Raw genomic sequence first — 12,721 nt, forward strand, 5'->3', positions numbered from 1 at the left:
CTTTGTGGGAAGGAGTGTGAACTTCTGAAAATTAGATACAAAATTGTGTTGGTCTGAGTATTTTTCTGAGTAACGAATCCATAGTTTTCATTAGATTTAAATGACTCATAAAAAAAAGTAAAGAACTAGTTCTCTAACTCCATGGTTTTCGATCATGGCTACACATTAAAATGAGAGCTTTTAAACGATATCCATGCCCAGTTTTTCATGAAAACTAACTAAACATGATTCTGAAGAAGCGTTCTTACTATCGGTATTTTATTTTATTGACGTATAGTTGACATACAATATTACGTTAGTTTCAGGTGTACAACATAGTGATCTGATAGTCAAATACATTATGAAGTGATCATAAGTCCAGTAACTAACTGTCACCATACAAAATTATGACAGTAAGGTGATTCTAATTTAAAGCTGGGCTGAGAACCACTAATTCTGATTTATAATAGATTTCAATGATGGATCAAGAGTTAAATTCCCTGATTTTGCAAGGGTGAAAAATACTAATAATCACCGAACAGTGGAAGAAGTAAGGAAGCCATATACGTTTGGTTAAACTCTGAATTTATTATATCAGCCAAGCTTTCAACTAAAAACCTCAAAACATCTCTACAAATTATTCACTGTGATTTTCCAGACTAATCATGGAAACTATAAGGAGGACTATAAGAAACTGTGCTTGTATTAATTATTAATAAAGAATCCCCCCAAGTCAGGGGCTCCTAATCCAGGCTGTATATCAGAATCTGCTGGGAGGTTTTCTTGGTTTTCTGTTGTTTTACTAAAACTAATTCATCCTGCCTTAATACATAGTAAATCACAATCTCCAGGAATTTAAAAACTAAAAAGCAAAAGCTCCCTCAGCTCATTTGGATGATCAGCCAAGTTTGGGAACCAGTGCCCTGAGTGAACCCACAAACCTAATGGCACGTGAGAACCTACAGTTCTAAGTAACTGGATATTCATCTATATAAGAGTTACATACCTTTTGACTAGTTTGAGATTTGGAATCTTCAGAAGAAACTGCATTCTTTGCACGTAGAAGATCGATATCATCAAAATCAGTACATTTTGGCAGAACTGCAAATCTCTTCTGAAGAGACTCTGTCTGGACTCTATTTTGAGGAAGGGCAGAATCGCAGCAGAATTCTTTCAATTTTTCCAGAGACTTTAAAACGATCCTGGTCCTCAGATGTTTCTTTGGCTCTTAGCAAGTCAGAAGAAAATATAACAATAGTATTTTATCTCATTATGTCAATTCATAATTAGCATAGGATTTTTAAAGAGGGAGCTTCTCACTAAAGCAATGAATCTAACTATAATGTGATAAGGAAATAAAGAAACCTCGGGTTCAGGGTGAAGATGGCATATTGAAACATAGATCTAATTTCACTTGGTCCTGAAACCCCATTAAAAACTACAACACGGGCTTCCCCGGTGGCGCAGTGGTTGAGAGTCCGCCTGCTGATGCAGGGTGTACACAGGTTTGTGCCCCGGTCCGGGAAGATCCCACATGCCGCGGAGCAGCTGGGCCTGTGAGCCATGGCCGCTGAGCCTGCGCGTCCGGAGCCTGTGCTCCGCAACGGGAGAGGCCACAACAGTGAGGCCCGCGTACCAATAAATAAATAAATAAATAAATAAAAAATAAAAGGGGGAAAAGGATTCAAAAAAAAAAAAAACTACAACAGGGCAGACAGAAAAGAAGAGGTGACAACTGCAAACAAAATATCTGAAGCTAGAAGGATAAATGGATAAGCAATAACCAATTTAGCATACCTGAAAGCTAAATGCTAAATCAGTAATATATAAAACCAGGAACCAATCCTACTTAGAACACAAAATGCTTATTAAATGGCTCAAGAATCAGGGCACCAGTAGCTCTGGAAATGGAAAAAAGGGAGGTTCTAAAATAAACAGAACTGGTTCAAAACAATTTAATCCCTAGACCCCTACCCCACTCCAAACTCAAGGGTAACTGTCTTCCTTCTACCTCAGAAGAAGACTGGAGATTCCTCTGGAAAAGGCAACACAGGCACAGGTGAGACACAGTACTGTGCCTGAGCCATAAGAATGATGTGAATACAGGCTTACTGTATGTGGAGAAACCAGCCTCTTCTCACCAGCTCTCAGAACACAGGCAGCCAGAGTTCTCTCTCCAGGCAGGAGCTCACAAGACTCTGGACTGGGGAAACTGACCAGCTCCATGGGAAAGACCTAAAGATACTGACACCAGGAATTCACCAAGGAAACCACCCCCAGGACATGTGCCTTCCTGCCTCCACAGCTTTGCTCATGCTATTCTTTCTCCCCAGAATGCCCTTGACCCCAATTTCCACATGGCAAATTGTACTCACTTCGTCCAGACCCATCTCAAAACTACTTTTTCATGAAATTCTGCTAATTCTCCCAGTTTAAAGTCATCTTTTCTTTCTCTATGTTCCTATAACAAGATCGCATCTCTCGACAGCACTTATCACACTCTGCCAATTAGCAGTTATTAATAAGCAAGCAACCCATAAAATAAGGGAAACTATCATGTACTGGGTATCTACTATATGTCAGAATACATCTTTTCACCCTTTAGAGCAATACTATTAGGTAATTATTATTTAATATAAAGAAACTGGGACTGCATTTATTATCTCTTACTTTCCCATTAAAGCAAAAACACTCTGAGGGCAAGAGTTGGGTTTTGTTCATTTCTAAAAGTTTAAATATTTTCATATTAATATTCAAACCTCTTTTTAGATCTATACTTTATCCTGTCTCCTGTTAACCTTATAGCTAGAAAAATGTATATTTGAAATCTCTTTTCAAATGTATATATTCATCTTATTTACTGTTATTCTCCCCTTTTCAGGATGTATACTTGAATCATTCTTCAAACATATAGTGTAAGTTTTTATATTATATAAGGACTTCCCCCTATCGATTCAAAAAAACTTTCCCGGGATGGGAGTGGGGTATAAGTCTTAGAATTGCACTCATGTGAAAAAAGAATATCTAAAACTGAAGTGTTAAAAACTAAGGTGAAGTAGCCAGGGACTCTTCTAGCTAGTGAACGCTCTGCTGTTTTCTTCCCATTATTTATTTTTTTAAGTAAACAGTAAAGTTCATATTTCAAAAAATTCCATGTCTAGGCCTTATTTCCACAAACTTCAGGGTTTGCTCAGCTGGATGTGCAGCAAGGACTTAGCGTGCATGTGGTAAGAGCCCTTGATGGCTCAGTTTCTTGCCCTCCTCCTTACCATCCTTCTCTACCCTACCCTACTCTCACCACTGCCAAGGAAGATTCCACCTTGAAGCTCCATCCTTGAGTTATGCTCAATACAGAAAGGTTTTTGTCGGTTCAGAAAGATCCTGGATTGAGCCCATGCTTCTGTACAACCTCTCTGCTACCCTTCCACATCTCTTAAAGTTTTTTCTCTCCTTTTTCTGTGTAGCCATCTTTCATCCTTAGGCTACAATGACTTTCTACGAGTGCACCACAGCTCAAGAGTTAGGAAAGGTGTCCCACACTTGTTCATTTATATCAAGCCATTATGATTCCTGAACTCTAAAATAAGAGAAAGAACTGGTACACAAGCAATTACCCAAAATTACAATTTTTTCTTAATGCTCCTAGGACCATCAAATCTTGAGCCATCTAAAAGAAAACCAGGGGGAAATATGAACATGTTATCTGTGGGAAGAATGAAGCTTACACAGGAAAACCAAAATCTTTCATTGCCTTCCTCACAGATACCTAAGAGAGATTCTAACACTTCATAAGGCCCTCAATGAAAAAAACTAAATTGGAAGGCTTCTCAAGTGCAAAGCCCCCAAGAGCTACGAAACCCTCATGTCTGAGAAGGGACACAGATATAGGCACCAGTCCCTCAATTAGGCCTTGAGGAAGACTGTAACTACTGTGCAAAACCTGGCTCATGGAAAACTGAGTACTATGAAAATTAAAAGGGAAACCTCCTAAAATGGAGTTGGGAGGCCAGCAGGGAGAGCTCTCCTGGACATACTACCCAGCATCAATACAGATCCCAACAGGAAGAGATTTACCTTGCATCTCCTATAGAAGTGACACTAGCTTACTACCACCAGCAGGAGGAAGATTTTTCTCCTTGCCTGGCAACAGTACAACCAATGAGAGACTGTCACAACTCAGCCAAAGAAAAGCCACTATACTTTGAACTCCCAGTTTCCTCCAATGACCCTCCCAAATTCCTCTTCTCCTCTATAAAAGAGTTTCCTCTCCTTTGCCTTGCTGAACTTGCATGTGGTTTGCCATAGTTGCATGTCCTAAATTGCAGTTCTTACCTGCTCCCAGATAAATCCATTTTGCTGGTAAAATAATTGGCTGTTCTCCTGTTTTAGTTTAACAGTACCCCAATAAACCTTAACAACCTCCATATTCTGCTCCTATACTTAAAACCTCACTTACACTATTTCCTTTTCTGAAGATGCCATGAAATGAACTATCAAATTGCCACAATATGAGATTAAGACTTGCCAGCATTATCACTAAAGTCTCTGAGCCCTTAAGAGGATATACCCTAGAAATAAGGCCATCGGTTGCTGTCCCAACATGTTAAATAGGCCAAAATCTTCTCAGTAAAAATCTTTCACTGAATTAACACCTTCACTGTTTGAGCTTTAATTTTTTGTGTACCATAAAATGTAAATACATAATAGTTACTTTCTCTACTCAGGCTTCCTCCTCTAGGCCTAGGTTATGAAGGATCAAGGAGGTAGAAGAATTATCATATTTTAAATAAAGAATTTTAATCTAGAAGGAAGCAGAGTAGATGCTGAAATATAAATATGTGCCACTGTAAACAGATTTTTTAAAATCTGTATAAGAATCTGTTTTCCAGATAAAATAATTCATCTTAAAAAAAAGGAAAAAAAGAAAAACCTCTGGAATATTACAAACATATTTTAAATCAGTTAAATTAAACACAATGTTCAGGCAAAACCAATCTATACTGAAGTCAGGATAGTGGTTATCCTTGGTGGGGGGAAGGGGTTGCCAGTGGGAGGGAGCACGGAGAGGTTTCCGGGGGTCCTAGTAATATAGTTTCTTGATCTAAGTGATGGTTATATAGGTGACTTCAGTTTGTGAAATTTATCAAGCTTATGATTCTCTACATGTGTTAAACATCTATACTGAATTAAAAACATCAACAAATCCATGTTCATAGATCTCAGGGTCTCAAGAATTCTCTGTTTGGGAAGATAAATTACACCCAATGTTTTTGAGGGTTTAAGCTCAAAAGAAGATATTTAAGCTTAGGCAGATAAAAATAAGACACAAGTCAAGGAGGAGAGTCTTAAAAAGAAAAATAAATAGATTTAAGAGGCAGTTTCAAATCTTGTCTAACAACAGAAACCCAGGTGAAGGGCAGAACTTCTTCTTTTAAAAGACTTATTTTTTAATCTTAGTGCCCTTGTTTTTAAATATTCATTCCAAATTGGGGCATGTTGTTTTAAACGTCAAAAGGCGATTCTTTTTTTAAGAGCATAAAATGAAAATGGAAAGTTTGCTGGATAAAATTTTTTACCCTGTATAATGGGCAGTCATTACAGAACGCAAAAATGGGAATTTGGGGAATGGCATATCTGACTCCATGAAAAGTTTTGGTTTTTTCACTAAAACTAAGTAGCTTTATATCAGCCATAAAAAAAAAAAAAGAATGCCATTAGCAGCAACATGGATGGACCTAGAGATTAGCATGCTAAGTGAAGTAAGTCAGACACAATCTTTTATCATATGATATCACTTATATGTGGAATCTAAAATGTGATACAAATGAACTTATTTACAAAAACAGAAACAGACTCACAGAGTTAGAAAACAAACTTCTGGTTACCAAAGGGGAAAGCCTGGGGGTGGGGGTGGGGCACGGTGTGGATAAATTAGGAGTTTGGGATTAGCAGATACAAACTACTATATATAAAACAGGTAAACAATGAGGACCTACTGTATAGCAAGGGAACTATACTCAATATTTTGTAATAACCTATAAGGGAAAAAAATCCGAAAAAAAAAAAAAATATATGTCTGACTGAATCACTTTGCTGTACACCGGAATCTAACACAACATTGTAAATCAACTATACTTCAATTAAAAAAATATTTTAAATAACTAAGTAGCTTTATGTTAGGATATTAATTGCTGTGTGTAATAATTATAAATATTAATCGATGTCTTTTATAAAATGGTCTAGGGTAAACTGGAAAAAATGAATTTAAGTCAGATTTCAATTTGAACTTCCTGCATATGGTTTAAAGGTATAATATCTGATACATTTCCCGGGTCTTTTTAAAAAATTGTATCTTATTTTTATATACTCTGGCTATATTTTATAATATCTTTAATTGATTTTGGAAAGTCCACATTTATATAGTATTAAGATAATGGATATTTGTATTTATCAAAATGCATTTGAGACAGAGTTCTACACTGTTTATCTGTAATTAAAATAATAACAAAAAGTCAAGTCTGAATCTGGGGAGATTTTATTTACCAAACGTAGCCAGACATATATATATTCCATCCCATATGTTTTTCCTATGTGATGCTGACACTCCTGCACTGAAAGGTAGAATCCATGTTCCTTCCCCTTGAACCCACACAGGCCTTTGTAACTAATTCAACCAACAGAGTATGGCAGAAGTGACACTATATAACTTCCAAAGCTAGACTGTGAAAGACAATACAGCTTCCGTCTGGCTCTCTCTCACGGTACTCATTCTTGGAAACCAGCCACCACTGCTATGAGGAAGCTAAAATTAGCCCACACAGAGAGACAACGGAGCCAGCTCATACTGGTAAGTGAAATCTTCAAGAACTTTGTGAGCCAGTTGTAAAACACGGCTATTAGGTTACAGTATATAAACTTACAATTAAATGAATTACATTAAAAACAAAGGTAACAGAGGACTTCCCTGGTGGTGCAGTGGTTGAGAATCTGCTTGCTAATGCTGGGGACACTGGTTCAAGCCCTGGTCTGGGAGGATCGAGCCCTGGTCTGGGAGGATCCCACATGCTGCTGCGGAGCAGCTAGGCCCGTGAGCCACAACTACTAAGCCTGCGCGTCTGGAGCCTGTGCTCCGCAACAAGAGAGGCCGCGATAGTGAGAGGCCCGCGCACCGCGATGAAGAGTGGCCCCCGTTCACCACAACTAGAGAAAGCCCTCGCACAGAAACGAAGACCCAACACAGCAAAAATAAATAATAATAACAATTAATTAATAAAAAACCCTACCCCAATTATCTACTTAAAAAAAACAAAAAACAAAGGTAATAAATACTCAGGCCTCATTGCTTCCTAAAACTTTTATTACATTTTACTATTGTCTATAATCTAAAGATTATTAACATGTATTGTCTCTGTATGGTGTAAATACTATATAATGGTGTGCTATTGCAACTATCCATCCTTTCCCAACTCTAGAAAAGTCAAGGCTTAAGAACGGGGCTACTCTAGACCTTCTCTTCCAAAGCTTAAAAACAATCCCTAAAAAGATCAAACTGATCCACAAGGAATTTAACTACTTGCCAGAACAAAATTCAACATTCTTTAAAGAAACACAAATCCCAGCACACAACAACACAAAGTTCAAAATACTTATTATCAGGACTTCCCTGGTGGCGCAGTGGTTGGGAGTCCACCTGCCGATGCAGGGCACAGGGGTTCCATCCCTGGTCCAGGAAGATCCCACATGCTGTGAAGCAACAAAGCCCGTGCACCACAACTACTGAGCCTGCGTTCTAGAGCCCGTGAGTCACAACTACTGAGCCCACACACCACAACTACTGAAGCCCACATGCCCAGAGCCCGTGCTTTGCAACAAGAGAAGCCACTGCAATGAGAAGCACACACACAGCAAGGAAGAGTAGCCCCCGCGCACTGCAACTAGATAAAGCCCGCACGCAGCAATGAAGACCCAACGCAGCCAAAAATAAATAAATTTCAAAAACAAAAATACAAAACACAATCCAAATAATTAATACTAAACATGCAAAAAGTAGAAAAATCAGTCAAGGTGTACCAAACCAGAAATGATAGAGATGACAGAATTAGCATATAAGGACATGAAAACACATATTATAAACATGTTCCATATAATCAAGAATGAAAAGGAAAAAATAAAGAGGAGCAGAATGGAAGGTTTTTGTTTGGTAACAGCTTTACTGAAATACAATTCACATAGAAAAATGGGATATTTTTTAAAAAGAACAATACAGAACTTCTAGAGATGAAATATACAATATCTGAACTGAACATTTCACTGAATTAAATTTATATCATATTAGATACTACTGGAAAAAAATATCACTGAACTTGAAAATGCAGCAGGAGAATCAATCCAAAATGAAGCAGAAGGGGAAATAATACTGGAAAATAAATGAAAAGAGCTTCCTTATTTGAGGGATAATGTTAAGTAATCTAGCATCCCTATTAATAAACTCTCAGAAGAAGAGAAAGGGAAGAGACAGAAAAAAATTTTGAGAAAAAAGTGGCCAAAAAATTCTTCCAAATTTGATGAAAACTATAAACTGATGGAACCCAAGAAGCTTTAAATGAACTCCAAACAGGATAAAGATTAATGAAGAAATAAGAATTTTTTTAAATACTAGACTAAGGCTCATCAAAATCAAATGTGGCAAATGGAACCTAATGAAACTTCAAAGCTTTTGCACAGCAAAGGAAACCATAAACAAGACCAAAAGACAACCCTCAGAATGGGAGAAATATTTGCAAATGAAGCAACTGACAAAGGATTAATTTCCAAAATTTACAAGCGGCTCATGCAGCTCAATAACAAAAAAACAAACAACCCAATCCAAAAATGGGCAGAAGACCTAGACATTTCTCCAAAGAAGATATACAGATTGCCAACAAACACATGAAAGAATGCTCAACATCATTAATCATTAGGGAAATGCAAATCAAAACTACAATGAGATATCATCTCACACCAGTCAGAAAATCTAGAAACAATAAATGCTGGAGAGGGTGTGGAGAAAAGGGAACACTCCTGCACTGCTGGTGGGAATGTGAATTGGTACAGCCACTATGGAGAACAGGATGGAGGTTCCTTAAAAAACTACAAATAGAACTACCATACGACCCAGCAATCCCACTACTGGGCATATACCCTGAGAAAACCATAATTCAAAAAGAGTCATGTACCAAAATGTTCATTTCAGCTCTATTTACAATAGCCCGGAGATGGAAACAACCTAAGTGCCCATCATCGGATGAATGGATAAAGAAGATGTGGCACATATATACAATGGAATATTACTCAGCCATAAAAAGAAACGAAATTGAGCTATTTGTAATGAGGTGGATAGACCTAGAGTCTGTCATACAGAGTGAAGTAAGTCAGAAAGAGAAAGACAAATACCATATGCTAACACATATATATGGAATTTAAGAAAAAAGAAATATCATGAAGAACCTAGGGGTAAGACAGGAATAAAGACACAAACCTACTGGAGAACGGACTTGAGGATATGGGGAGGGGGAAGGGTGAGCTGTGACAAAGCGAGAGAGAGGCATGGACATATAAACACTACCAAATGTAAGGTAGATAGCTAGTGGGAAGCAGCTGCATAGCACAGGGATATCAGCTCGGTGCTTTGTGACTGCCTGGAGGGGTGGGATTGGGAGGGTGGGAGGGAGGAAGATGCAGGAGGGAAGAGATATGGGAACATATGTGTATGTATAACTGATTCACTTTGTTATAAAGCAGAAACTAACACACCATTGTAAAGCAATTATACCCCAATAAAGATGTTAAAAAAAAAAATCAAATGTGGGCAAACCAGTGATAAATACAAAATCGTAAAGGCAGCCAGAGGAAAAAAGACATATTAGGGAAATCAACACCATAATTAAAAAACACCAAAAACACCTTGATGTCACAAATGTTAAAGGTTAAGAACCTTTGAAGGAATACTATGACCCCCTTTCTTCTTAAATATAGGACTTTTCTAATATATACTTTACCTAGTTTCCTGTGACTTCTCTTCTTTTAGAGATATATATTTGAATTTCTTTTCAAATGTATGTTTTACCTTTTTATTATTATTCAATTTGTTTTTAAAACACATATTTAAATCACTTTTCAAATGTATCAAGTTTCCTTGTGAGTATAAAAGCTTCCTTCCCCTGTGGATCCTAGGTATAAAAATGAGCTTATAAATTGAAGAATTAAGAACTGAAGTGGATCCATATAATGGCATATTATTCAACAATAAAAAGGAATGATGTAATTTAGAGTACTCAAAATCATGGAAAGTAGAATGTTGATGGCCAGGGACTGGGGGAGGAGGGAATGTGGAGCTATTATTTAATGGCTATAGTTTCAATTCTGCAAGACAAAAAGAATTCTAGAGATGGATGGAGGTAATGGTTGTACAAAATTATGAATGCACTTAATTGAACTGTACACTTAAAAATGGTTAAGATGAAAATTTTATGTTCCGTGTACTTTACCACAATAAAAAGAAATCAAATCAAAACAACTTTTGAAAGGAAGGAGGTACTGATACATGGTACAACATGGATGAACCTTGGAAACATTAGGCTAAGTGAAAGAAACCAGACAAAAAGGCCACATACTGTATGATTCTATTTATATGACATGTTCAGAATAGACAAATCTATAGACAGAAAACACATTCGTGGTTGCTTAGGTCGGTGAGGGGGGCGCTGCTTGGGGAAAATGGGAAGTGACTGCTATTGGGTACTGAGTTTCCTTTGAGGGTGATGAAAATGCTCTAAAATTGACTTAATGAGGGCTGCACAATTCTGTGAATATACTGAAAGTCATTGAATTGTACATGGTAAATGGGTGAATTGTATAACATGTGATTATATCTTAATAATCTGTCATTTAAAAAAAAAAACCCCGAAGTGGAGCAATCACCCAGCGTTTGACTGGGGAAAGCTCTTTCTTCTTCCTGAGTGTGATTTTTACCAAGTAGCAAAGGTCTTATTTCAAAACATTCCAAGTCTGTTGCCCCTTTTCCACCTCAGCTCCCCTGGGTGCCTGGAAAAGTTACTTAAGTGTGGTAACCCTCAACCTCACCTATCACTGGAGGACAGCAAGGGTTGTTTGGAAGAATAAAAGAACTACAAAAACCTGTACAACAATGGCAGGCAAACAGAGGGTTCATTAACAGCTTGAAGAATTTACTGAAAAACTGAATAGATCAGATCTATGTAGAGTAATGAAGCAAAGAAAGGTAGACAACCCTGGAAAATGCAAATTCTGTCAAGTCATGCCTCTCGTCATGGCCCCTTCAGGTAGGAGGAGAAAAAGGGTATCATCAGATTTATCCTTCTCTTTAACCATACGTCTCCATTTCTATAGTTATTTCATACTAAGGCTTTCATGTTAACCCTAAATCCAAACTTTACCTCTTGATCCACTAAATAGAAACTTTTTTTTTTTTTTTTTGGTTTTGTCTCGTTTTCTTTACCTAAATTCCTGGGGATAATGAAGAAAGAAGCATTTTCTGTCCTCCCCTATCACAAATTGTCTGAGGCCAAAAACTAGAGAAAAATCTGCTCAACCATGTGTATCCAATACCTCCCCTAGAAGTCCAACAGCTCAGGAATAGTGGTTTTACCCAAAACCCTTTAGCATACAGAAAAAGCAGCTCCATGATTAAAAAGGACAGGGTAGATCTACATGTCCTGACATTGAAAATTGTTCAAAATGTTCTGCTAAGTGGAAAAAAACAGTTGCAAATTAGTATATATAGTATAATATAATTTATAAAATATTATTATTAGTTAACTTATTTTGGGGTCTATTTGAGTACATATAGATGTGTATAAACAGAAAAACCTGGAAGAATGTACAGCACCCCCAAAAATTAGCAGTAGCCCTTACTGAAAGGGAGAGATTATGTGGTCTTTTACTGTCCACCTTCTACATTTCTGTATTGTTTGAAATTTTTATAACAAGAACGTTTTACTTTTATAATCAAGACAAAAATTTGCTAGAGGGAATAAGAGAGAAAATTGGGAGAACTACAGCCAAATTGCAGAACTCCATCTCTTACCTCCACTTCCCCAACCTCTTACCCACACCACCCCTTATGAAGGGGCTAGTCTACTCAAGCACAATGGAGACCTTTCTCCACAAAGGAAAAAATGGCCCAATACTCCAACAGTCTCCTCTGCCCTCAGGAGAATGTGAGAATATCAGAGTCATTACTTGTAAGAATGAAGAAAAATTGCCCCAGAACTCACCAGCGTTCCCAGACATTACTGAATCACTTCCTTCTTCCTTTTCTTGGACTTTCTTTGCTTTCTTTTTAACAGGCCCATCACTCTCCAGTGGTCTCTTCTTACTCCTATCGATTTCTGCAACCTATGTTAGAAAATGATATTATCTCTAATCTCAAAACTTGATGTATGCAAAATAATTTAAACCTTACTTCTGAATGACAGCAAGGTTCTTGCCATCCACCCTTCATAGAATCATCTGTTTAGAGTTATGGGTGAACTGTTTTACCATCTTCAAAGACAAGGTGGAGACTGGCAAGTCATGAGCCTCAGCACCTCAAGCCCTCCTAGAATTAGAACCAAGGCTGCTACTTTTCTTCACTCGATCAGTCTTCCCCTATCTCAGATTATGAATCACCCTACTTACCTATGTTAAATAGAATACCTTTAAGAAAAAAACCTAATATTTAGAA

The 12,721-nt window shown here is 37.4% G+C and overlaps 1 protein-coding gene across 1 annotated transcript in view; it reads right to left on the bottom strand.

The window, feature by feature from the left end:
* MSH3 (mutS homolog 3) overlaps positions 1-12,721 on the bottom strand; it is a 183,564-nt gene that overhangs the window by 169,713 nt on the left and 1,130 nt on the right. Inside the window, exons 2-3 of the mRNA XM_049707736.1 lie at positions 12,273-12,393; positions 986-1,206 (exon numbers count right to left, since the gene is read on the bottom strand). Of these exons, the coding sequence (XP_049563693.1) occupies positions 986-1,206; positions 12,273-12,393 (342 nt within the window). The remainder of the gene's footprint in view (positions 1-985; positions 1,207-12,272; positions 12,394-12,721) is intronic.

Source organism: Orcinus orca, chromosome 3 (genome assembly GCF_937001465.1).
Source record: "Orcinus orca chromosome 3, mOrcOrc1.1, whole genome shotgun sequence".
In the NCBI taxonomy this organism is placed as follows: domain Eukaryota; kingdom Metazoa; phylum Chordata; class Mammalia; order Artiodactyla; family Delphinidae; genus Orcinus; species Orcinus orca.